This window comes from Bos indicus x Bos taurus, chromosome 10 (genome assembly GCF_003369695.1).
Source record: "Bos indicus x Bos taurus breed Angus x Brahman F1 hybrid chromosome 10, Bos_hybrid_MaternalHap_v2.0, whole genome shotgun sequence".
Taxonomy (NCBI): Eukaryota; Metazoa; Chordata; class Mammalia; order Artiodactyla; family Bovidae; genus Bos; species Bos indicus x Bos taurus.
Genome location: NC_040085.1, coordinates 33,981,014 through 34,006,002, shown reverse-complemented (window position 1 = coordinate 34,006,002; position 24,989 = coordinate 33,981,014). Strand labels below are relative to the sequence as shown.

The 24,989-nt window shown below is 36.0% G+C and overlaps 1 protein-coding gene across 1 annotated transcript in view; it reads left to right on the top strand.

Moving 5' to 3' along the window:
• The window catches only part of MDGA2 (MAM domain containing glycosylphosphatidylinositol anchor 2), a 914,699-nt gene that overhangs the window by 666,033 nt on the left and 223,677 nt on the right, over window positions 1–24,989 (top strand). The window contains exon 8 of the mRNA XM_027553676.1: window positions 8,220–8,513. Within this exon, the coding sequence (XP_027409477.1) occupies window positions 8,220–8,513 (294 nt within the window). The remainder of the gene's footprint in view (window positions 1–8,219; window positions 8,514–24,989) is intronic.

The following is a 24,989-nucleotide window of genomic DNA, read 5'->3' as shown; positions in this document are numbered from 1 at the left end:
GGCCCATTCAGTTCTTTCAGTTCAGTTCAGTCGCTCAGTCATGTCTGACTCTTGGTGACCCCATGAACCGCAGCACACCAGGCCTCCCTGTCCATCACCAACTTCTGGAGTCTACCCAAAACCCATGTCCATTGAGTCCATGATGCCATCCAGCCATCTCATCCTCTGTCGTCCCCTTCTCTCATCTTCAATCTTTCCCAGCATCAGGGTCTTTTCCGATGAGTCAGCTCTTCTCATTAGGTGGTCAAAGTATTGGAGATTCAGCTTCAACATCAGTCCTTCCAATGAACACCCAGGCCTGATTTCCTTTAGAACAGACTGGTTGGATCTCCTTGCAGTCCAAGAGACTCTCAAGAGTCTTCTCCAACACCACAGTTCAAAAGCATCAATTCTTTGGCACTCAGCTTTCTTTATATTCTAACCCTCACATCCATACATGACTACTGGAAAAACCATAGCCTTGACTAGACATACCTTTGTTGACAAAGTAATGTCTCTACTTTTTAATATGCTGTCTAGGTTGGTCATAACGTTCTTTCCAAGGGTAAGTGTCTTTTAATTTCATGGCTGCAATCACCATATGCAGTGATTTTGGAGCCCCCAAAAATAAAGTCAGCCACCTTTTCCACTGTTTCCCCATCTATTCAGTTCTGTACCTCCATGTCAAATCATTTTGTGATTTTTCAAAACCTCTAAATCCAACTATATTCATGTGTAAGTCTCATGCTTTCAAGAAAGTGAAAGTGAAGTTGTTCAGTCGTGTCTGACTCCTTCCGACACCATGGACTGTAGCCTACCAGGCTCCTCTGTCCATGGGATTCTCCAGGCAAGGGTACTGGAGTGGGTTGCCATTTCCTCCTCCACATGCTTACAAAGCTAATGTGTAATGTGTTGCAGGGGGAAAAAAAAAAATCACTGCTGACTTAGACATTGACAAAGCACTCAAGTGTGAGAGAATATCTTTCCTTTAAAACTATAAGGTCTGAATTAAGGATTTTTCTAACCTTTGAGTTTCAATCAGTGGATCACTAAGCTTGAAACTCACATAAAGTCTACAGGAAAGTTTTACTTCACTTGTTTTTGAAGGTTAAAAAAAATACAATAAATTTGGTTCATTTGGATTAGTTAAATCTACAAATTAACTATTTACTTGAGTCTTAACTTTTTTACATGTGTTTACATAGACCTAGTCAGCATGAGCATGCTTGAATTTTGATTTCTGAGGTTCATTTTTATAAACAATATATTATTTTGGTCTTATTTATTTATGTTTTAAATATGAATTATACATTCCACTCTAAAACATACATATGTGTTATAAATTACTTCTCCCTAAAATTCAAATATAATTAATTAGTGCCATACTTATATTAGGGTTCTTGAAAATATGAATCTGGATGTCCTTCTGGATACAATTCCACTTATTAGTTTATTACAATTTTTATATTAAAGAAATGCACCTTATTTAATTATTTACTATTAAAATACATTATACAGATTTATATATTTTAAAGCAATAAGCCCATAATAAGCGTATTCTGGTTTTTTTGTTTCTAGCAGCATGATATTTTCTCATATAGTTGAGATGAACTAACTTTCCCCTGTATTCTTTTGGGTGAGGAAAATAAGTCCACCATTTTCTGAGTAAAAGCTAAAATTGAATTTCCTCACCTTCCTTCCTAATGAAGAAATGAAAGCATTGTTATTTTCTACACTTGCTTTAGTTTACAGCCTGTGATACAATGGAAAAGTTGACAGAAAACCAGTTTGCTCAAATTACTTGCCTATTTTTTTTTATGTTTGGAATTAGAAGTTTTGGTGCCATATCATGTTTTTGAAGTCTCTTTGATTATAGCATCTCCTACAATAGCATTTTAGATAAGAAAGATCAAAGCAAGGGCAGTGTATTATAGGCTATATATCAAAGACTATATGTATCTTTGTGTTTTTAATAGGGGAGACGTTTTTCTAGCAAATATAATATGAATAAACCAAGCTGTAGACATTTCTTACATTTCTACTTAATTTGATGTTTTTGTTATGAGACAATATTTTAATTAAAAAAACTTAGTTGATTAGAGAAAAAGCATGAAAACCATTATGACCAAATTAAATAATATATCCTGTTGGCACTTTTGTTGTTTGTTTGTTTTTAATTTATGATTTATCTATCCAAATCTTAAATGAAAGGTGAAAGAAAAGGAAAACTGCAAGAGCCCTTTTTTGACTCTCTTAACTCTCTTTGAGATCCCGTGGACTGTAGCCTGCCAGACTCCTCAGTCCATGGAATTCTCTAGGTAAGAATACAGGAGTTGGAAGCCACTTCCTACTCCAGGGAATCTTCCCAAACCAGGGATAAAACCAGTGTCTCCTGAATTGCAGTCAGATTCTTTACCTTTTGAGCCATCAGGAAGATCCCCTTAACTCTCACATACCTCCCCAGATCTCAATAACTACTACATTTGAAATCTATATTAACAATATATTTTAGAGGAAATTCTGCTAATTGAAATAATTGTAGAATTATTACATTTGGTCATTATTGCTTTTTAAAAACTATTCATGATTTTTATCCATCATGTTTATTTCTGTTATGGGCTTCCCTGGTGGGTCAGCTGGTAAAGAATCCACCTGCGATGCAGGAGACCTGGGTCTGATCCCTGGATTGGGAAGATCCCCTGGAGAAGGGAAAGTATTCTGGAAAAGGGAGAATACTCCAGTATTCTGGCCTGGAGAATTTCATAGACTGTATTTTCCATAGGGTCACAAAGAGTGGGATACGACTGAGCGGCTTTCACTTTTCTTTCTGTTATAGTTTTGGCATTTTATCTTTTCTCCTTCTTAACTGCTTTTGCTCTTTCTCTCCTTCTTCCTTCCTCAGTTATTTCATAACTTCCTGGTTTGTGCCAATCAGAAAAGTAGGGCATCAGGCTTTAGAGATAGAGCATGGCACTCTGTGCCTTCACAGACCTGCGTGGTTGGGGGTATAGACATGGGAGAAAATACAGAGTGAAGCCATGAGTACAGGTGAAATGGGTATACACACAATATGTGGTCAAGAAGAGCGAACAACCAGCTCAACTGAGGGGTAGGCAAAGTTACCACCTAAGTGGTAACTCTGAACTGAATCTCAACACATGGGATAAGCAGGAGTGCTAGAAGACAGGGCCAGACTTGCTGAACACAGGCGAGAACTGCGAGAGCACTGAGGTTCACTGTCAGTGGGACTGTAAGTAAATGAGTGTTGTAGGAGTGAGTGATTCTAGAAGAGCGTTTCTAAGACTGTGTTGTCAGACCAGTGTATCTGGACTGACACTCTTGTTATTGGAAAGTGGAGTTTTCATCAAATGAGCTTTGGAAGATAGGTTGCATTAACATTTTAAGTTTCTCTGAGTTCTTGAATCCTACAATATGCTAATATGCATAGTAAAAGTAAGTAAAGTAAGTAAAGTCAAGTCACTCAGTCATGTCCGACTCTTTGCGACCCCATGGACTGTAGCCTACCAGGCTCCTCTGTCCATGGAATTTTCCAGGCAATAGTACTGGAGTGGATTGCCATTTCCTTCTCCAGGGGATCTTCCCCACCCAGGGATCGAACCTGGGTCTCCCACATTGTAGACAGATGCTTAACCGTCTGAGCCATCAAGGAATCATATAGCACATATTATAGAAGAGTGAAAGATGAAGAAAAATATACCAAAACTAAAATTTACCAATAATTCCATATTCAGAGAGAGCTACTGTTAGTGTTTCAGCATAGTTCCTTCTAGGCTTTCTTTTCCTCTACATTTTCCCCCATGTAAGTCTTATTTTCCTCTCTAACTCAGTGATCAACTGCCTCACTGTCTTAATTTGTACATTTGGTATAAACATTTTTACTGACTTCCTATTAACTCAGAGACTGCAAAAGAGAGTGGGGGATTCTGCAAATATAAAGGTGAATCATGTATAGTCTCCCCTCTAAGAAGCTCTCTGCTGACATTCATTGGCATGTGTCTTTTCTATATAAAAATATGATATGGTTCAGTAACATCTTTTACTCACTTATTAATAGTGGTTATAGCTGGCCATACTATTCACAAGAATGCTTTTCTTGCTTAACAATATAAATATCTTTATCAATAAGTGTGGGTTAATTACATCATCACTTAAAAATGCTGCATCATAATTTATTATGTGACTATATCATGATTTTTTGTAATAAAATCAGTCTGATTTCAGTTTATCTTTTTTAATTAAAGCAGTATTAGGATGAGCACTCTCATTGAGGATTGAAATTTTCATAGTGACAGAAATATAATTGCATTTCTGATGATAAATCTTATGACAGGGAAGCAGGAGGACAGGAAGAATTAGACTGGTGACAGAAAGACCACTTAGGACATTGTCACAAGAAGAAATAATGATGACTTTACTAAGAAATCTTCCTATAGCCATGAAAAGAAATGGGGAGATATAAGAGAGATATTTGATAGACAAACCAAAGCAGCTGATTGGAAGTGATGAGTTAGAATAAATGCTGAAACAAAGAAAAGTCTATGGTTTTTAATTAGCAGATCAAGTGTCCTCATAATTAGCTATCAACTAAGTCAAGAAATAAATAGTGCTTAAGGTTAAGGTTTAAGGACTTGCAAGAATTTTGGAAAATCATAGTAGGCTGCAATTACAGACTGAAAGAATCTTGAGGTAAAGTTATAATTCTTATTATAACCCTACAAAACAGAGAGATATTCATGAGAACAAATAAAATCTCCTAACAGAAACAAATATAATAATAATGATAATTTAGAGCATTCTAGAAAATGGAAAATATAATGTGGAAAGAGGGAAGCCTATAAAAACTTAACATTTTAGGACCTTCTTAGCCAAGAAGGTTGCAAAGAAAGGGTTAACTCTGAAATAAAAATTTCAAAAACATCATGGAAAGGGTGAAAAATAAGCTGTATTTTAACTGGACTTTGGTATTTATTTTAAAATGAGCAAATATATTAAAAATAAATTTGTAACTTACCTAGATTAAAACTGAGGTTTACATTTCTATAATTTTTATTACAAAAGGAGAAAAGTTTATCTAACAAATGATTACATTTACAAGGGAGTTTTTTGTTTTTTTTTTTTTAACTATTTAGCATGATAAACTTAAAAAGAATATAGCTAGCCAAGGATCTCTTTTTGTTAGACTGGCCTAATGTAATAAGATCTTTGAATATTCATCTTCTTAAATCAGAAAATGGATACTTTTATTAGCCCTCTCCTATCTTTAATGTTTTGCTGTTTGTTCCTATAATCAGAACATTAATACCCATGGAGTTGGTTAAATATAAATTCTTATTTTCAAAAATGAAGAAATTCATACTCAGAGTGTTTAAGCTTGGCCAAAGTCGTGTGACTTGTTTTTGTAAGAAGTGAAATTTTTCGATTTTAAATAACACTCCATTAAATAATCTTTTAATGTATAATTTATTTTCATTTATTTTGTACAAATGTAAAATAATTTGGATATTTATTTTGCCATATATGGGAATTATTCTAGTATTGTTATATATAGATATTTAAGGCAGACATATAAGATACAACATAGAAAGATAAGGTAATTTGCAACATATGTGTTACATACTCCATCACATTTCTACCTAGACTCTTTTATTGTCCCTGAGATTCCAACCAAGAGACAGGCAGGGAAAACTGTTCCAGTTTGTCCATAGGAATAAAGTAATTATAAGCAAAAGGAGAGGAGTCCAGTGCTAACTCGTTATTCCTTTGAAACACCATAGTTTGCTTGCTAAAGCCTGCTTCAGGGTTCATATCTCTACATCAGCCACCTGCTATCAATTTGCCTCACTTTTAATTCTGCTCAAATCAAAGTATTTATCTTCTCTTATTCTCAGTTTTCTCATTTGTTAAATTTTATTTTTTTTTATTTATTTTTTTTCTTTTATTTATTTATTTTTTTTCTAATTTTATTTTATTTTTAAACTTTACATAATTGTATTAGTTTTGCCAAATATAATATTAAACATTTGATTCAAGGATGGTCATGAGAATTCATGAAAATGTAAAATTCCTAACTATGCCAGGTACACAATAGGAGCATAATTAATGTTAAATGTTGAGGTTATTGCTGTTATTCTGTATCCTTTCTCATGGAGGGTGAATAAATATTTCAGCTTTTTTTTGATCCTGTTGTTACAAGGTGATGCTTGTTTAGTATTGTATCATTCTCTGGTGATTCACTACAAAAAGAACAAATTATTTAGCTACATTATTTAGTTGTTTATATTTACAAGAGTAAACGATTTAATCATATAGGTTTTTTTTTAATGCAGCCATATTTAAACATGTTTTTGTTTATGCCATTTCCTAGAATGTATATATATTTCAAGAAGATAGTGGTAAACGTTTCATGTTTTCTAATTTCTAAGATGCTGTGCATGGTTAAATAGTTTTTTAAACTAGAAGTAAATGAAGGAATTAAATGGAAAAGTAGACATGAAGATATTTAAACAGCAAGATAATTCATTCTGATATCACTTTGTAAATTTTGTTTTCTATGTATAAAAGAAAAACAGTTCAACATTAGTAGAAAAATATATTAAAGGTTAAATATGTTTGTTTTTGTTCCTGGGCACTGGAGCACAGTAATGCTAGAAGGGCAAATAAAATTTTTGCCTTTTTATTTATATGCAGTATTACCTCCAAAGGGGAAAATGCATGACATTTTCACAGGGATAGAATTATGTGTATGTTTCTGGTTATTCTTATTCTGCCATTCTAATTTAGCCCATGCTTTTCTTACAGATCCTCTATTGTATAAATACTTTTGAATTCATATACATTTGTATGAGAAGTAAAAGTCTTCCAGTGGAACAGAAGATACCTTAAAAAAAAAAAAACTCATTGAATAATACTTCCCTTTTATTAGTTCATGTTTTCAAGTGTGGTAAAGTTAACTTACTATAAAATCAATCTAGTACTTCCTGATGGTCTAGTGGCTAAGAATCTGCACTCCCAGTACAGGGGACCTGGGTTGGATCCCTGGGCGGAACTAAGATCCCACATACTGCAACTATAAGCCTGGACACCACAACCAGTGAGCCACGCGCCACAGCTCGAGAAGCCACCGCGACACAAAAAGAGACCCAGCGCAGCCAAAATAAATAATAATACACAATTTTTAAAAATCAACCTAAAAGTGAAAGTGAAGTCGCTCAGTCGTGTCTGACTCTTTGCAACCCCGTGGGCTGTAGCCTACCAGACTCCTCTGTCCATGGGATTTTCCAGGCAATAGTACTGGAGTGGATTGCCATTTCTTTCTCCAGGTGATCTACCCAACCCAGGGATTGAACCGGGGTCTCCCGCATTGTAGACAGACGCTTTACCATCTGAGCCATCTCATGAATATCTTCGGTAACATCAGAAATTAGCTTTACTTGAGAAAAGTACATTCTTAAATTATTGAAATATATTTTTCAAAACTCACTTGAAATACATTTTATAGAAATAGTGGCAATGTCGTAACAACCTATTTACAATGAACTCAAAATGTGTTCAAGGCAAATCATATGAAATTCAAATGTCAAAAAATATTAACAATCAAAAAGATTAATACGGTCAGTTGTCAGAGTGTGGCATTGTAATACATTGTTCCATTTCATTTTCTCAGGGGGGAGAACAAATCCTAAACCTTAGCAGTTTGGTCAGTTTCAAAATCAGTTTTCAGAACTTTGGATTTTATATCAAAGGTTCTTCTTTTTCCCCTTCCTATTGCATTTATTGTACCTACTAAGTCTATAATATCTCTTATCCCCTTCTTATAGCATCTTTGGGTAAGAGATAATGGCCTACAGAAGACTGAAAAACTTAATTTTACCTTAGCAAGTAGGATCACTCTTCTGTGAAATGCAGATGTTAAAGACCCAGTTAATGGTTGATAATGACAAATTATGGAGTAGATTGTTCTTATGTTGATCATTCGCATTCCAGTTTAACGCTTATTTATCTTGCTAATGTTTGAAGTCCTCATTTGAGAACATGAAAACGGTTTAGAATTACTTAAATGAGGGTATGTGCCACTTATTCCCAAGGTCTCTGTAATTTTTGTCATCTGAATTGTCACACTTCTTCAACCAGCAGAAATTGTTTCCTTATGATTTTCTGTGTTTGAATATGCTTTACCAGTATATACTAACCTTGAAAAATTTTCTTTTTCCCATTTCAAGTTCCACCCAATCTGACTGTTCCACAGGAAAAATCACCTTTGGTCACCAGAGAAGGAGACACAATAGAACTGCAGTGTCAAGTAACTGGAAAACCTAAACCCATCATCCTTTGGTCTAGAGCGGATAAAGAAGTCGCAATGCCTGATGGGAATATGCAAATGGAGAGTTATGATGGAACTCTGAGAATTGTGAATGTATCTAGGGAAATGTCAGGAATGTACCGATGTCAGACTAGCCAGTATAATGGATTTAACGTGAAACCAAGAGAAGCCTTGGTGCAGCTCATTGTGCAGTGTAAGTACATTTTTCTCTATGTATTTCTATTGGGAGGACAAGGGAAGAAAATTAGATAATTTTTGGAGATGGATTAGGAACCAATATTTCTACATTATTGCTACCCAATTTAAACTATAATTTCCCTAAGTCTGCCTATTACTTGAGCTAATACACACTAATGGAAAAGAATTGTATTAGTATGTGTGTGATGATTATGATGGTGTTATGTCATTGGTTAAGGCCAAAGAATCAACAAGCCTAATGGTTAAAAACTGGCTGTGTGCAATGAAGCAAAATGGAAATTGGAAGTAATTGCTAATTCAGATTATAATACTCCTTTGTTTTCACTGTTTATGTTTCTGCTTCAGCAATTGCCTGTCCTTTGCCCAAATTATTCACCTATCTGAGGGTGTCCTTTGCTTAAATTGTGGAGACCGAATCATTGCAATGCTGTTTGCTATCTGAAATTGTAAGAGTAGATTACATAATTGTAGTAACATTGAGATAATTCAGGCAGATATTATGTGCTGGTTTTTTGCTTTACTTTCCTAACAGATAATTATTTAACTCTGAGAGCTGAATATGATGGATTTTTAACTATTTTCATTGAAAGGGCTAACAAAAAATGCAGACATAGTGTGCTTTGTATTTGCTTTTAGTGTAAAAATGCCTAGACTCATGAAATTAAGAAGTTTAACAATGCCACTGGTGTTGGGTTATTAGAGAATGATGCCTGGTATTTTGCATAGCAGGTGGTGTGGGTTATACTGAAGAGAAGAAGCAAGCTAAGTACAATCTGTTCAAACTTCAGGAATGTTGCTGTAAATTTTAGTTGAGGTATTATTTGTTATTTACATGGTGGCAAAATCTTTAAGAAAAAGAATGAAGTGGAAGCAACTATACACTTCAATAAGCAACGATGTTCTTTTCTTTTGTGGTTCTTTCCTAATGCAGAAAATGGAAAATAGAAATCAGTCCAAAATGTCTATGTTTGTATTAGTCTTAAAGATGTTGGCAGATTGAATTATCTTACTTTAAATTTGGAAAGATAATTGAAATATGGAAGGATTATGTTTGCAACAGATAACACGCATGTTTATGTGTGCGGAGTGTGAGTGTGAGTAATGGGAGGAGCAAGGTTCTGGCTGCTGTTTAACCCTTTCTTGTCCCTATACTTTAGAAACTCAGCTTTCAAAGTGCTGTTTGTCCTATAGATAAGCAAACTTATACTTGTCAAGTATCTTACTAGTTTTATCTGTAAAGAATGCAGCTCTTAAATGGTAAGTTCCATTCCACAGTTGAATGTTACCTTTTTTTTTCTCACTGGCCTTTATACTCATGAGAATAAGCTCATAGGGTAGGAGGTTCATGTGAAAACAAATTTCAGAAAGAAAAACAAAATTTTAAAGAAACCTCTCCTCAATTCTCCAATAAATAAGAGACACCTTCAGGTAATCAGGACGTGGATACAGTTTGAAGTACTTTATTCTTATTGGTAATCACAGGAATATGTTTTTCCTCTAGAGCTATGCAGGAAGTTTCAGTGTTCCTAAAGCTATTGGGCAATTTGTTTTCACTCTGCTCACACCTCTCTGTGGAAGCTGTGACACAAATAAAAGCTGTGGAACCCATTGGCTCTAGGGAATTTTGAATTAAAGTTTCAAGAGCCAGGATCTTTAATCTCCATAGAATATACTAACCTCTAGGATTCGTTTGGTGACCTAACTTCCCCTGTTTTTGCTTCCTAATAGATTTCAGATATAATAAGTTCAGCACCAGATCTTAAAATTCAATCCTGTTAATATCAGATGAATTGGCACAGTTGTCTCTAGTGTCACAAGGATGTAATTGACTAAAAGACATCAGTAGACATAGGCAAAGCCAAATTCATTTAATGCACAGGAAAAGATCTGCATCCCAAGGTGACTTTGCAGAGCAGAAGGTATAATCTAACAACACTTCCTCTCAGAGGCAAGTTCCCCAGCCTACAAGGAAACACGGCTGGGTGCCAGCAGCTTGGCCAGTTGCTGGTGAGAATGCCCGAATGTCTTTCAAAAAGCTCTCTTTCATGTATTCCCAACTCTTTTGAAGAATCTGGTTATGTGTCTGAGCATCTGCCAGGTACAAATAACTGGTAACAACTCCAGAAGCCTTAAGTACTTAAGGCTTATTCCTGTAAAACTACCCATGCAGAAATCTTGATAATATTTTTAAATGATAAACAATTTAACTTTTATGATGATTTCTTAAAAGAATGAAAATAATATGGTATTTGTGCTTAATTTGGATAGCTGTGCCACATATGCAAATAATTCATATAGAATATAAAATAAGTCATTTCATATACTTTATATATCATATATCCATTTGATATATAAAGCTATGGTTTATGCATTTTGTATTCTCAGCATAATATATTTTATATTATAGCTAGTCAGCAAATGCATTGAGTAAATATAACAAATGGAATGTATATATATATGGAATATATTTGTATATATATATATATATATATCTTGCTTCTTGTATAATTTGTTCTTTATTATTTAGGGTTCAGGAATATCTGAGGACTAGCCACATAACAGTTTGACAGCTGAAAATGTTCAAGTGTATGAAGGGAGGAGATGTCAAATACTCTAACTTGTACCTAACACATTTTTCAGTATGTGAACGCTACACTTTAGTTTATTAAGATCTCCTTTCCTAAAATATATTACACTGACAAATTCTGGGACAGTCTATTTTGCACACACACAATATGTATATATATACACAAAAAAATATATATATATAAAAACATATTTATATATAATTGTATCATTTTTGAAACATGAAAGAATGAAAAATAGATGGTCATAATAGATAAAAAACACACAAAAATGTGTCTCTAAAGCATATTTCCCCTTGTTAAGTTTTAGTTGTGTCCAATTAAACAATAACCAATCAAAAGAAGTAGTTGTATTAGTAATTGATGAGCAGAGGTAGTAAGGCCTAAGTATAAATAATATAATTGTTTTCATATTGCATAAAAAATGAAACAGTCCACTTAGCTTAATGTTCTAAATCTTCAAGTGAGATTTGTTCTTAGCCAATGTGTTAAAATTATACAGTAGTCATTTTATTAAAACTTTTTAAATTATTTACTATCCCCAGTTAATTTGCTTCTTCTTAAAATGTGTGGATAGTGATTTAGCAAGTACAGAAGCCTAGAGGTATTTTACACCCTTCTATGTCCTATTAAGAGTAGCTTAATCACCATAATGAAATGGTTTAAATTATTAAATTTTTGTGCACAGTGCTCATTCCTGAAAGCTGAGGCTTATTTTATAATATTTTTAATTTCTACAATAGCAAGTTAGGACAAATGATATAGACTGGAATGAGAAGCTTCAAATATAAGGCCTTGAAAAATAGTGGATAAAATTCATCTAAATTTTTAAAAATGCTAGATGAAATTGCAGCAAATATTGTACAGTTTTTAATAACAGACCTTTAAATATTCAGCCACTATTTAATTTCATTCACATTTTTTGAAAATATGTAATAATTCTTTTAACTTGCTTATATTTATTTGAAGCAGTATTAGAATAGATCATTGAAAATAAAATTGTTGCATAGGTTAATCGGTTCATTATTTAAAAGTTATAATATGAAAAAAAAAGTTATAATATGCATGAGCCTATTGAACAAAAGTAGAACACTTTCCTAAACATAGTAGCTGTAGTTAAAGTGATTTTTACATTTATCCAGTAAAATAATCATCATTTAAATAGTAATTAAGTGAAAATGTCATTGGAAGAATATATTCAAATATTTATATTAAATGAAGAAGTCCAGTTATGCCTATGGTCCTCTAAAAGAAATTATTGCTCTTTGAAGTGAATATATATATATATATATATAGTATACTGTGATTTTGATTTCATAAACTATAGCATTTTATTTTTAATAAAAGCCAAACTTTAAATGGTTTAATCTCAAACACTGGTAAAATCTTTCAGTGAAGTAAGAAATCTTTTAGTGAAGAAATATATTTCAATATATTTTGAGATATATTTTCTGGAAAATCAGCTGAAGAACATATATACTACATTGGATGTCAGTTTTAACCAAAGCTTTATTATCTGTAGGCACCTACAATTAAAGATATTTCTTTTATAAGATATAAAGTCCACACGAAAACTCCAAAACTGACAAGTGTTAAAATGCATTAAGTAACTATCCTTCAGTTCAGTTCAGTTCAGTCGCTCAGTCGGTCCGACTCTTTGCGACTGAACTGAACTCGACTGAAAGATAGTTACTTAATACATTTTAACACTTGTCAGTTTTGGAGTTTTCGTGTGTACTTTCAGCTATCTTCAAATGAGATTCCATGCTCCCTTTACTTACAATTTCTATTTTCCAAATGAAGGAAAACTATGAAAGGAAACAATCAGAGCTATTGAAAGACCCTTGTTCCTCAACTATTTCCAAAGCAAGACCAGAAATTGTATGAAGAGGAGTGAACCATAGATTAAAGCCATTATCGCTTACTCTTTTACTCAAGAAGCTTATTGAAGAGTGCATGTTTATTTCTTTCAATCAAATGAATATTCAACCAAAGCAGAATATCATGGACCTTAAAAGGAAAATTAAAGACAGATTGGAATATCATGTAACAGATATGGTGACTATTGTTAGATGAATTACTGAGTAATTTTCTACAGTGTTGAGATATACAGAATAACTGAATTGAACAAATATAACTTCTTTTTGGGTTATTTTAAAACTATTGTGACTAAATTAATCTAAAGATAATATGAGAGACAAGGTATTGATTAAAGAGGAAACAGGAGGCAGTTTGCCATATTCACACACGGAGATGTTCAAGGCTATACAAGGGAATTTATAAGTAAATGGACAATAATTTTACTTAAAAGAACAAAATAAGCCTTCTAACATAACCTGGAATGCTCTACTTATTCAGATGTATTCTTATTTTTCATATTAATTCATCCCATCCCATCTCTTCTCAGCCTCATAGACATGGTAATTCAATGATGCCTCTATCATAGACTTCTATACCCCCATTCTCCTCTTCCCACCAGTTCTTCAACTCTAACCATTTAAGTCCTGCCTCAGTCCTCCCCCTTTAGTAAGCCCGTTAGTTACTGAGAAGGGCCCTCCTTGTTAGAACTTCAAAGTAAAACTGCATTTGGAACATGCATATTAGATGGCAACAACAATAACATTAGAAGATATACTTCTTTCAAAATCATTGGCTATTATTTCACTGTTGTTGTTGTTCAGTCACTAAGTTGTGTCTGACTCTTTGCGAACTGCAGCACGGACTGCACGGACTGACATGGACTGCAGCACGCCATGCTCCTTTGCCCTTCACTATGTCTCGGAGTTTACTCAGATTCACGTCCATTGAGTCAGTGATGCTATCTAGCCGTTTCACTGTTGACTTCATCAAAACCCTCTGTACTATTGCATAGAGAATGAGTTTGAACAACACAAAAAGTCCTTCTTATGGATTTATTTCTTTCAACAGTATGACTTGATTCTAAAAGACTTAGTTTACTCTCATAAAATAAATTTATACTCAAAAGTTGAAGACAAACCCTTAAGGTTATTCAAAAGAGTATATTAGATACAGAAATGGTAAGTTCAAGTTTATTTTCTCTACATTTTAGGTAATGACAGCAAAAGAGTGTACAACCACTGCCCCTATATGAATGATAACTTTAAAGAGAGTATTCATTTAAAGAATTTTCTTTGACCCACACTATCATAGCTTTTATCCCTTACAATGCCTGGTACAGTCCATAGACTGTAGAGTCAGACATGACTAAGCACACACGCACCCACACCCATGTTATTAAAAGGTAAACTGAGGCATGTTGAAAATTTTAAGCAAGCTCTTAAACTCATATTAGAGCAGAAATTGATTCTGATCCACCAGCACCAAACTGGAAGTGATCAGGAGTGCTCCATAGACAGGAGCTTGTGGCGACACGTATAGAAAATGTAAAAACAAATAAGCAAGATATTGACTGGCTACGGTTTAAAGCCTCCCCGATAGCTGAGTTGGTTAAGAATCCACCCAAAATGCAGGAGACCCCCATTCAATTCCTCGGTTGGGAAGATCTGAGAAGGGAAAGGCTACCCACTCCATTATTCTGGCTAGAGAATTCCATGGACTGTATAGTCCATGGGGGTTGCAAAGACTTAGACACAACTGAGTCACTTTTACTTTCAAAGTTTCAAGCCTGGTTGTCTGTTTGTGATTGGTCATCTTTAGATTTCAGTTTTGTAACCTTGATCCTTTCATAGGCTTTGATTTTGGCTGGCTTACACCTCAGTCTAATGGCCTCCTTGTTTAATGAATTTAACATTATATGTATATGGCCCATGGCCAATATCTTAATATCTTGAGCTTCAGTTTTCTATTTCCAAGAAAAGAAAAATGTTTTCCATTTTCAATTAACATTTATTTGGAATAACTTTGCAAAGCTCCTAGAATATTGCTCACCAGGCAGCACAAAATAGAAATGATGATTATCATTTTAATGTATCAGTTCTGAAATGTTTTAATGTAAACTATCCATTTTCTTAGTGCAAATTATTCCTCTTCTACCTTACTGTTTCCTGTTTCCTTCTCTAAAGACCCTTTGATCCATTCCTACTATAACTTAAGGTCTTTGTGGGCCAAAGCAGCTGTTACATTTCTAGCATGAGAGCAGCTGTAAAATTGGTAGATTCTTGATTAACTGATCCATTTCTAGGATCTCTGTACTTGACATAAGGTTAAAGTTAAAACTTTAGTAATAAGAAATGTAAAATTTTATCTTCTCAAGTGAATATAGATTGGGGAGAATATTTACATTTACCAAGATAATAATATTTTAAGCATTCACTGTTCATATTTTAACATGAATGATTATTAAATGGAACTCAGTATTTATTACACATGGTTCCTTTATTTGAATTAAGTGGCCATATTTGTTCTTCTGATGTTTGCAGAAGTTATTAAAAGCATTAATCAATGAAACCTTGAGGCAGTGTTAATATTTTGGGAACATTAATATTTGTGCTATTTTCTCCCATCTTAGCTTCCGCATCCCCAAGTAGTTAAGATCTTGTCTTTAAAAAGAAGAAACTATAGCCTTATATGATAGTATGCAATTTAAACTGTATAAAATAAACTCTAATTTTTTTCCCATGTCAATATGTCATATAAGTATACTTCACCTCATTTCCCAGAATTTTAATGAGAAATTATAATGGAGCTGCCTTGAAAAAAAAAAAAAAAGATTTGTTTAAAGATTTTATTTTTATGTTCCTCCTAAATATTTGAAAATTGAATGTCCCAAGTGGACATGATATTTTGCAGAGTCTTTATGATGAATTTACTTTAGCTGAACTAAGATCATGGCATCTGATCCCATCACTTCAGGGCAAATAGATGGAGAAACAGTGGAAACAGTGGCAGACTTTATTTTTGGTGAGGCTCCAAAATCACTGCAGATGGTAACTGCAGCCATGAAATTAAAAGACATTTGCTCCTTGGAAGAAAAGCTATGACCAACCTTGACAGCATATTAAAAAGCAGAGACATTACTTTGTCAACAAAGGTTCATCTAGTCAAAGCTATGGTTTTTCCAGTAGTCATGTATGGATGTGAGTTGGGCTATAAAGAAAGCTGAGTGCCAAAGAATTGATGCTTTTGAACTGTGGTGCTGGAGAAGATTCTTGAGAGTCCCTTGGACTGCAAAGAGATCCAACCAGTCCATCCTGAAGGTGATCAGTCCTGAATGTTCATTGGAAGGACTGATGCTGAAGCTGAAACTCCAATTCTTTGGCCACCTGATGTGAAGAGCTGACTCGTTTGAAAAGACCCTGATGCTGGGAAAGATAGAAGGTGGGAGGAGAAGGGGACGACAGAGGATGAGATGGTTGGATGGCATCACCAACTCAATGGACATGAGTTTGAGTAAACTCCAGGTGTTGGTGATGTTCAGGGAAGCCTGGCATGCTACAGTCCATGGTGTCACAAAGAGTTGGACAAGACTGAGCAACTGAACTGAACTGAACTGCTCCTGCCATCCTGGGTTATCTTCTTGCTTCCTGGTTCTCACTCTTTCAGAGATGGCAATAGGGTATTTAATCTAAGGAAATTGTCAAAGACAATGGAAATTCTCATTCTAAAGTGAAAAGTGACAGTGAAAGTTACTCAGTCATGTCCCACTCTTTGAGTCCCCATGGACTGTACCCTTCCAGGCTTCTCTGTCCATGGAATTCTCTAGGCCAGAATACTGGAGTGGGTAGCCCTTCCCTTCTCGAGAGGATCTTCCCAACCCAGGTCTCCTGCATTTGCAGATGGATTCTTTAACCTCCCAATTCTAAAGAGCTTCTCAATGCAGAACACTGACAAGATGTCTTCACTGAACTGTGGAGCACAGATCACTTGGAAAGATGATCAGTTCCTCAAGTATATGGATCTTGTAAAGAAAATAAGCACATATTTTTTTTTTCCTGGTGCCGTCTCTGCTTCCATCTTAATGTAGAATACAGCCATAGTTTAATATTTAGGAGAAAAAAAAAACTTTCATTAAAAGTTTTATTTTTAGCATCTATGCAAAGAAGTGAGATAGGAACCAGCCAGTTTTAACAGTATAATTAAAAGTATTGACAACTTAACTCAGACAAGTATTGTTGACTGCTGTTGTCAGTTAAGTACTTCTGCCCACCCCTGTTATGCAGATATGAATTCAAATAGATGATTGTAGAATTTCCATAATACTGAAAAGATGGTTTTCTCTCTTGAAAGCCTTCATATATGTGATTAAATGTTGTTTGAATGAAGGTTTACATTGCCTCTCTCCCTGGGGTATTTTCCTATCCTTCTCCCTTCCTCACTTTATAAAAATACATCCTCTAAGAGAAGTAAACATAAACATGTTTGTAAATATATGTGTGTAACTACAAAAATCCTGTGCCTTTTTAAGTTTATTTTTAGTTAAAAAAGGGTTTAAGTTTATTTTTAGTTAAAAAAGGGTTTATTCCCTCATCCAAAAATAAATGTATTCCTCCCAAATATAAAATTGAGGCATTTTCTAGTATGCTTTTCTCCCATGAAAATAAAAAGATAATAATAATAAATAAATCACACACAGAGTTTTACAATAATATATTCCATGAACATGCTTGTGACTTGATCAGTTTATTTTATAAATATACCTACTAAGAAACATTTCGTGCAGAGGAAAATATAAAGTATGCAAAAGACATGAGTTTCTGGTTAGGAAAAACAGCATAAGCACCTTAGAAGTTAGGTAACAATATAAGAAATTGGATGATAGAAAGGCACTTCAGTCAGTGCATGGAACCAATCAGGAAATGAGAAATCAAAGGCTGATATTGTCACAGGAAGACATGATTTCCTATGACTTCAGCAAGAGAGATGCATTTACCAATATTTAATCCACTTACTAACATTGCTCATACAGAATTTTAGCTTATGTGCTAGCAATTTTTTCTTTAGATATTATCAATTGTTTCAGTCAATATCATATTTTAATATTTAACACCAGCCAAAGAGTTTTGCATATATTATATTAATGGGGGTTATATTATATTATGTGAATAACTTTTAACCTAGTAGTGAACTGTTCTATTGTATAACCTACCAGAGGGTCTTCTTAGTTTCAACTACATTCAAACTCAACTCATGGGGTTACTATAGACACATATGGACTTAAATACACTTTTGCAGATATAAGACAGGAACCACAGCTTGCCAGCATGTCCATCTGTCCCACTTCTGGGGACACTTGAAAATTGTCAACACATTTTGATTGTCATAAGTAGAAGAGGGATGCTCCTGGCATCTAATGAATAGATCTTGTTAATTTTAGGATGCTTGGAGGTTTCCCTGGCCTCTAATCTTTTGGAACAGTAGCACACCCCTCCCTCATATCATGACAATAAAATGTATATCTAGACCTTGCCAGATGTCTTCTGTACCCATCAGGTATGCTTAATGATACCAGGTATAATCAAAATTATACACATCAGATATGCTTGCGATGGGCAAAATTGTACCCAAAGGGGTATAAATTATACCCATTGAGAACCTCTGCCTAGATGATAGCTTGTGTATAAGGAGACAAGATCTCTGTAATTTGGAGGTGGGGACTCTGGCAGAATTCTCTGCTGCACAGGAACCAATGTCTCTTGTAACAAATCTATAGGTACAACTTCCAAAGTCCCCGAAGTCGGAAGAGTCACCAACTACCCTAAGCTCTAATTTATGTCTAATCTTATCAGACATTAATGTTCCTCTCAATCCAGAAACAACTTAATACAGAAATGTTGCTTAAAAACATAGTTGGCATTCTTCCCTTGTCATGGAGATCAGAGCTAGAACTTTAAAAGAAGGTCAGAGTCTCATGCAGTAGGGATTTTTTTTTTTTTTCAAATGCGTCTGTTAAACTTTCGTTTGCTTTAGTGTTTTTCTTCATTTGATCATAATAATTACTGTTGTATAAATTATGAAAGTATGTTTCCAATATACCTTACTTTTTGTCTCTCAACTTGCTATTTGTCTCATTTCCTGTTTTACTGGTGTGCTTATGTTCTTTCTTTGCTGGACTTTCAGCAGGTATCTGGGTTTGGGAGGCAGTAGCTGTATTTCATTCTTGGATCATTTTGATCATCTTATGAATTTCTTTCTTCTGGCAAATGAGTATTTCCTTGAAACTTTAAGGATTCTAATAGGCAAATGCAAAAAATCCTTCAGCAGGAAACTTTGAAACCTAAACTGACCACGTATTGTGAATTTGAAAGACATTCTCTGTTGATTTCACACTTATTAGAATTATTTTAAAATTGGAAATTACTTTCTTCTTAATTACAGAGTATTTCCAAAAGGAAAGGAGTCAAATAATGATCTTGAAAATCGGTCAATATGTGGATTTTGTTCTTTAATATTGTTTCTCAATAAATTAAGTAAAACTATTTTTTTCTTGAGAAGGACAACTATGTAGCATGAGTACTTAAATTTAAGAGGGATTTAAATATGCAGAATTAATCAGGGGAAGAAAATGTTCAAAATTAAGCAGAAAATAGAAAAACATTTAAGAAAAATGAGACAGTATTTCTTCAGTTCAGTTCACTTCAGTCAGTCAGACATGTCCAACTCTGCGACTTGCAGCACGCCAGGCCTCCCTGTCCATCACCAACTCCCGGAGTCTACTCAGACTCATGTCCATTGAGACAGTGATGCCATCCAGCCATCTCATCCTCTGTCGTCCCCTTCTCCTCTTGCCTTCAATCTTTCCCAGCATCAGGGTCTTTTCAAATGAGTCAACTCTTCGCATCATGTAGCCAAAGTATTGGAGTTTCAGCATCAGTCCTTCCAATGCACATTCAGGACTGATTTCCTTTAGGATGGACTGGTTGGATCTCCTTGCTGTCCAAGGGACTTTCAAGAGTCTTCTCCAACACCACAGTTCAAAAGCATCAATTCTCTGGCGCTCATCTTTCTCTATAGTCCAACTCTCACATCCGTACATGACTACTGGAAAAACCATAGCCTTGACTAGACAGAACTTTGTTGACAAAGTAATGTCTCTGCTTTTTAATATGCTGTCTAGGTTGGTCATAACTTTTCTTCCAAGTTATTTCTTAGCATTTAGTTATTTGTGTTAAAATGTATGGTTGAAGTGGTAGAAGTAATCTGATTTCTTCAGCTGTTCTGAGTTTCTTTCTGTTTGTGTCAATATGTTCCCTATTGATCCTTCTGTTTGAATTATATGTTCTTAAACATAAGCTAACTGCTCTGTGTATAACATAAGATACAACATAAGATAAAGTATAACACTTTACTGCTCAGTGAAAGTGAAAGTTGCTCAGTTGTGTCCAACTCTTTGCGACCCCATGGACTATATCGTCCATGGAATTCTCCAGGCCAGAATACTGGAGGGGGTAGCAACCCCCTTCCCCAGGAAATCTCCCCAACCCAGGTATCAAACCCAGGTCTCCCACATTGCAGCCTGATTCTTTACCAGCTGAGCCACCAGGGAAGTCCAAGAATACTGGGGTGGGTAGCCTATCCCTTCTCCAGTGGATCTTCTTGACTCATGAATTGAACCAGGGTCTCCTGCATAACAGACAGAGTCTTTATCAGCTGAGATACCAGGGAAGCCCCACAGTTCAGTTAAAAATAGAAGTAATTTAACTATATGAGGTTTCTGCTTGAAGTGCTAACTTGAAACCATAAGATACAAATGTATAAACTGATTGATCACATATAAATAGATACAGATGCACTTTATGAAAATATTTAGAGACATATAAATACATAGAATGTATATCAATCTGAATTGGTGTAGGCGCCTTGAAGAGGGCATGTTTATTGAGTGAGCACTCATTACTGTTTTTTTCTTCTTTGTCTTTTATGATGTTGAGATGCTAGTTCTGTTTTTACCTTCAAGTTGTGTCTTTATTAGGGCTTCTCTGGTAGCTCGGCTGATAAAGAATCTGCCTGCAATGCGGGAGATCTGGGTTCAATCCCTGGGTTGGAAAAAATCACCTGGAGAAGGGAAAGGCTACCCACTCCAGTATTCTGGCCTGGAGAATTCCATGGACTGTATAGTCCATGGGGTTGCAGAGTTAGACAAGACTAAGCAACTTTCACTGTGTCTTTACTGCCATTTATCTTTATTTCCCCAAATTAGGTTTTGGTCTCATATTGTTCTCCTACTCTGCTCTCTTGGTGGGTAATATAATGATTTAAACTATCATTGCTACGCAGATCTTCCTCCATGTATATCTGAGACATTCAGATAGCTTCTGTGAAATTTCAGTTTTGTCTCCTAATGAATTCTAAAATTTAATGTGACTAAAATAAGTTTATAATTATGTTCCTTTATTATTTTTCTCCTCTTGAATTCCCTGTCTCACCTTAAAGAATGTCTCTCCTCCCTTTTCAAGTCACTGTCAATGGAATAGTGCTTTCTCTTCCAGAGTACAGCCTGCTCTGTCCTTGCAGAAGCCCGCCAGCCATGAGGAGCAGATGCTGTCTCCTGGATTTGAGGCCACAGCGCTGTGGGGACCTGAGTGATCACCAGACCCAACTCCCTCATGCTGGCACCCTGCTCCTCACCCCAAGAGTGGTTACCAGCTGCCTCCAGACAGCCCAGAACCTCCTGGTAGTGGTTTCAGATCATGTGGGAGGATCCTTTGAAGGGTGGGTGGGCTGCTGCTGTTCCTCCTGAATCCTGGTTTTGAATTAGACCTTGCCCAGTGAACTGGAGACCTATGACGTGCTGCTGATGGGGGCAGCAGCTGTTGATGTAAGGACCAGCTCCATGGAGTTCCTCTGCATCCCTCCTTCCCTGCTGCTGGCCTCAGCTCTCCTCATGTGCCTAGATGTGTGGACTGAGTCACAGGGAGTGCTGCCTCCCACACGAGGGGGGAAAAAAAAATAGAGTCACTATTTGATTTTCCCTTTTTCTAAATATGCTTTTGAAAATTAGAATATTGGATTCTGAAATTAGACATGATTTAAATTCTAGCTTTGCTACTTTAAACATCATTTATGTCAATAATTGTTTTTTTTTTAATACCTATAATGAGAGAGATTTATTTTCATTCATTATGTCATAGGTCTATCCAAAGATTAAATTAGATGATGTTTGATATGTGTTTAGCCCAGTGTTTGACACACAGATAGGGGCATGCATGCTCAGTTGCTTCAATCGTGTCCGATTATTTGCCAACGTATGGACTGTAGCCCGCCAGGCTTCACTGTCCATGGAATACTCCAGGCAAGAATACTGGAATGGACTGCCATGCCCTTCTCCAAGGAATCTTCCCAATCCAGGGATCGAAGTCGCATCTCCTGTGTCTCCTGCATTGCAGGCAGATTCATTACCACAGAACCATGAGGGAAGCCACCTGCTTCATCAGTTCAGTACAGTTCAGTCACTCAGTCATCTCTGACACTTTGCAACCCCATGAATCACAGCATGCCAGGCCTCCCTGTCCATCTCCAACTCCCGGAGTTCACTCAGACTCATGTCCATCGAGTCGGTGATGCCATCCAGCCATCTCATCCTCTGTCGTCTCCTTCTCCTCCTGCGCCCAATCCCTCCCAGCTTCAGGGTCTTTTCTAATGAGTCAACTCTTCCCATGAGGTGGCCAAAGTACCGGAGTTTCAGCTTCAGCATCAGTCCTTCCAATGAACACCCAGGACTGATCTCCTTTAGGATGGACTGGTTGGATCTCCTTGCAGTCTAAGGGACTCTCAAGAGTCTTCTCCAACACCACAGTTCAAAAGCATCTATTCTTCAGTGCTCAGCTTTCTTCACAGTCCAACTCTCACATCCATACTTGACCACTGGAAAAACCATAGCCTTGACTAGATGGACCTTTGTTGGCAAAGTAATATCTCTGCTTTTCAATATACTATTTAGGTTGGTCATAACTTTCCTTCCAAGGACTAAGCATCTTTTAATTTCATGGCTGCAGTCACCATCTGCAGTGATTTTGGAGCCCCCCAAAATTAAAGTCTGACACTGTTTCCACTGTTTCCCCATCTATTTCCCATGAAGTGATGGGACCAGATGCCATGATCTTCATTTTCTGAATGTTGAGCTTTAAGCCAACTTCTTCACTCTCCTCTTTCAGTTTCAACAAGAGGCTCTTTAGTTTCTCTTTACTTTCTGCCATAAGGGTGGTGTCATCTGCATATCTGAGGTTATTGATATTTCTCCCGGCAATCTTGATGCCAGCTTGTGCTTCTTCCAGTCCAGCATTTCTCATGATGTACTCTGCATATAAGTTAAATAATCAGGGTGACAATATACAGCCTTGATGTACTCCTTTTCCTATTTGGAACCAGTTTGTTGTGCCATGTCCAGTTCTAACTGTTGCTTCCTGACCTGCATATAGGTTTCTCAAGAGGCAGGTCGGGTGGTCTGGTATTCCCATTTGTTTCAGAATTTTCCACAGTTTATTGTGATCCACACAGTCAAAGGCTTTGACATAGTCAATAAAGCAGAAATAAATGTTTTCTGGAACTCTCTTGCTTTTTCCATGATCCAGTGGATGTTGGCAATTTGATCTCTGGTTCCTCTGCCTTTTCTAAAACCAGCTTGAACATCTGGAAGTTCACGGTTCGCGTACTGCTGAAGCCTGGCTTGGAGAATTCTGAGCATTATTTTACTAGCGTGTGAGATGAGTGCAATTGTGCGGTAGTTTGAGCATTCTTTGGCATTGCCTTTCTTTGGGATTGGAATGAAAACCGACCTTTTCCAGTCCTGTGGCCCCTGCTGAGTTTTCCAAGTTGGCTGGCATACTGAGTGCAGCACTTTCACAGCATCATCTTTCTGGATTTGAAAGAGCTCAACTGGAGTTCCATCACCTCTACTAGCTTTGTTCGTAGTGATGCTTTCTAAGGTCCACTTGACTTCACCTTCCAGGATGTCGGGCTCTAGGTCAGTGATCACGCCATTGTGATTATCTGGGCCGTGAAGCTCTTTTTTGTACAGTTCTTCTGTGTATTCTTCCCACCTCTTCTTAATATTGTCTGCTTCTGTTAGGTCCATACCATTTCTTTGCTTTATCAAGCCCCTCTCTGCATGAAATGTTCCCTTGGTATCTCTAATTTTCTTTAAGAGATCTCTAGTCTTTCCCATTCTGTTATTTTCCTCTTTTTCTTTGCATTTGCTATTCTTTGGAACTCTGCATTCAAATGCTTATTATATCTTTCCTTTTCTCCTTTGCTTTTCGCTTTTCTTCTTTTCACAGCTATTTGTAAGTCCTCCTCAGACCTGACTCATAGATAGTACTAAATGTTAGCTGTCATGTCTCAAACATTCTCTGAATTCATCCCTGCCTCTCCAGTCCCACTGTCATTTACCAAAGGAAGCCCTTTTATCTCCTGCAAGAAATCCTATGTGCCCCATCTCTGATCTTCCCATTCCCTTCAGAACATTTCTAGCAGATGAATGTTGCTTTATGAGCAAAAACATTTTCAGATGAAAATAACAGAAAGTTCTTTTCTAACTGTTATGGGCAATAAAGTGTAGTGGATTCCAGGAGCTTAAATGTTACTTTCATCTCAACCATCAGCTCAATTCTCTGTGTGTTTATGTTGTTTAGTGCTTCTCATTATTTCCAGCTGTACCTGAAAAAACAGACAGACAAATTTGCCCCTTTTTCTTCTCATCAAGGATTAACTCCAATGGGACATGATTTTCTTGGCCCAAATAACCAAGCCAAATTCATGCAAAACCATGAATGCACACATACCTTGTTCTTTCTCTGTTTGAAAACTCTATATGACTACTCATTACCTGTGATTCAAAATTCAGACTCCTAAATTGGAATATAAGATCCTTCACCCTTCTCTGAAATCATATACCATATTCCACTCAGGGTGAGCAGTTAGTTACCCTGTGTACTTTTGAACTTGCTGCTGCTTGTAATTCGAAATCCTTT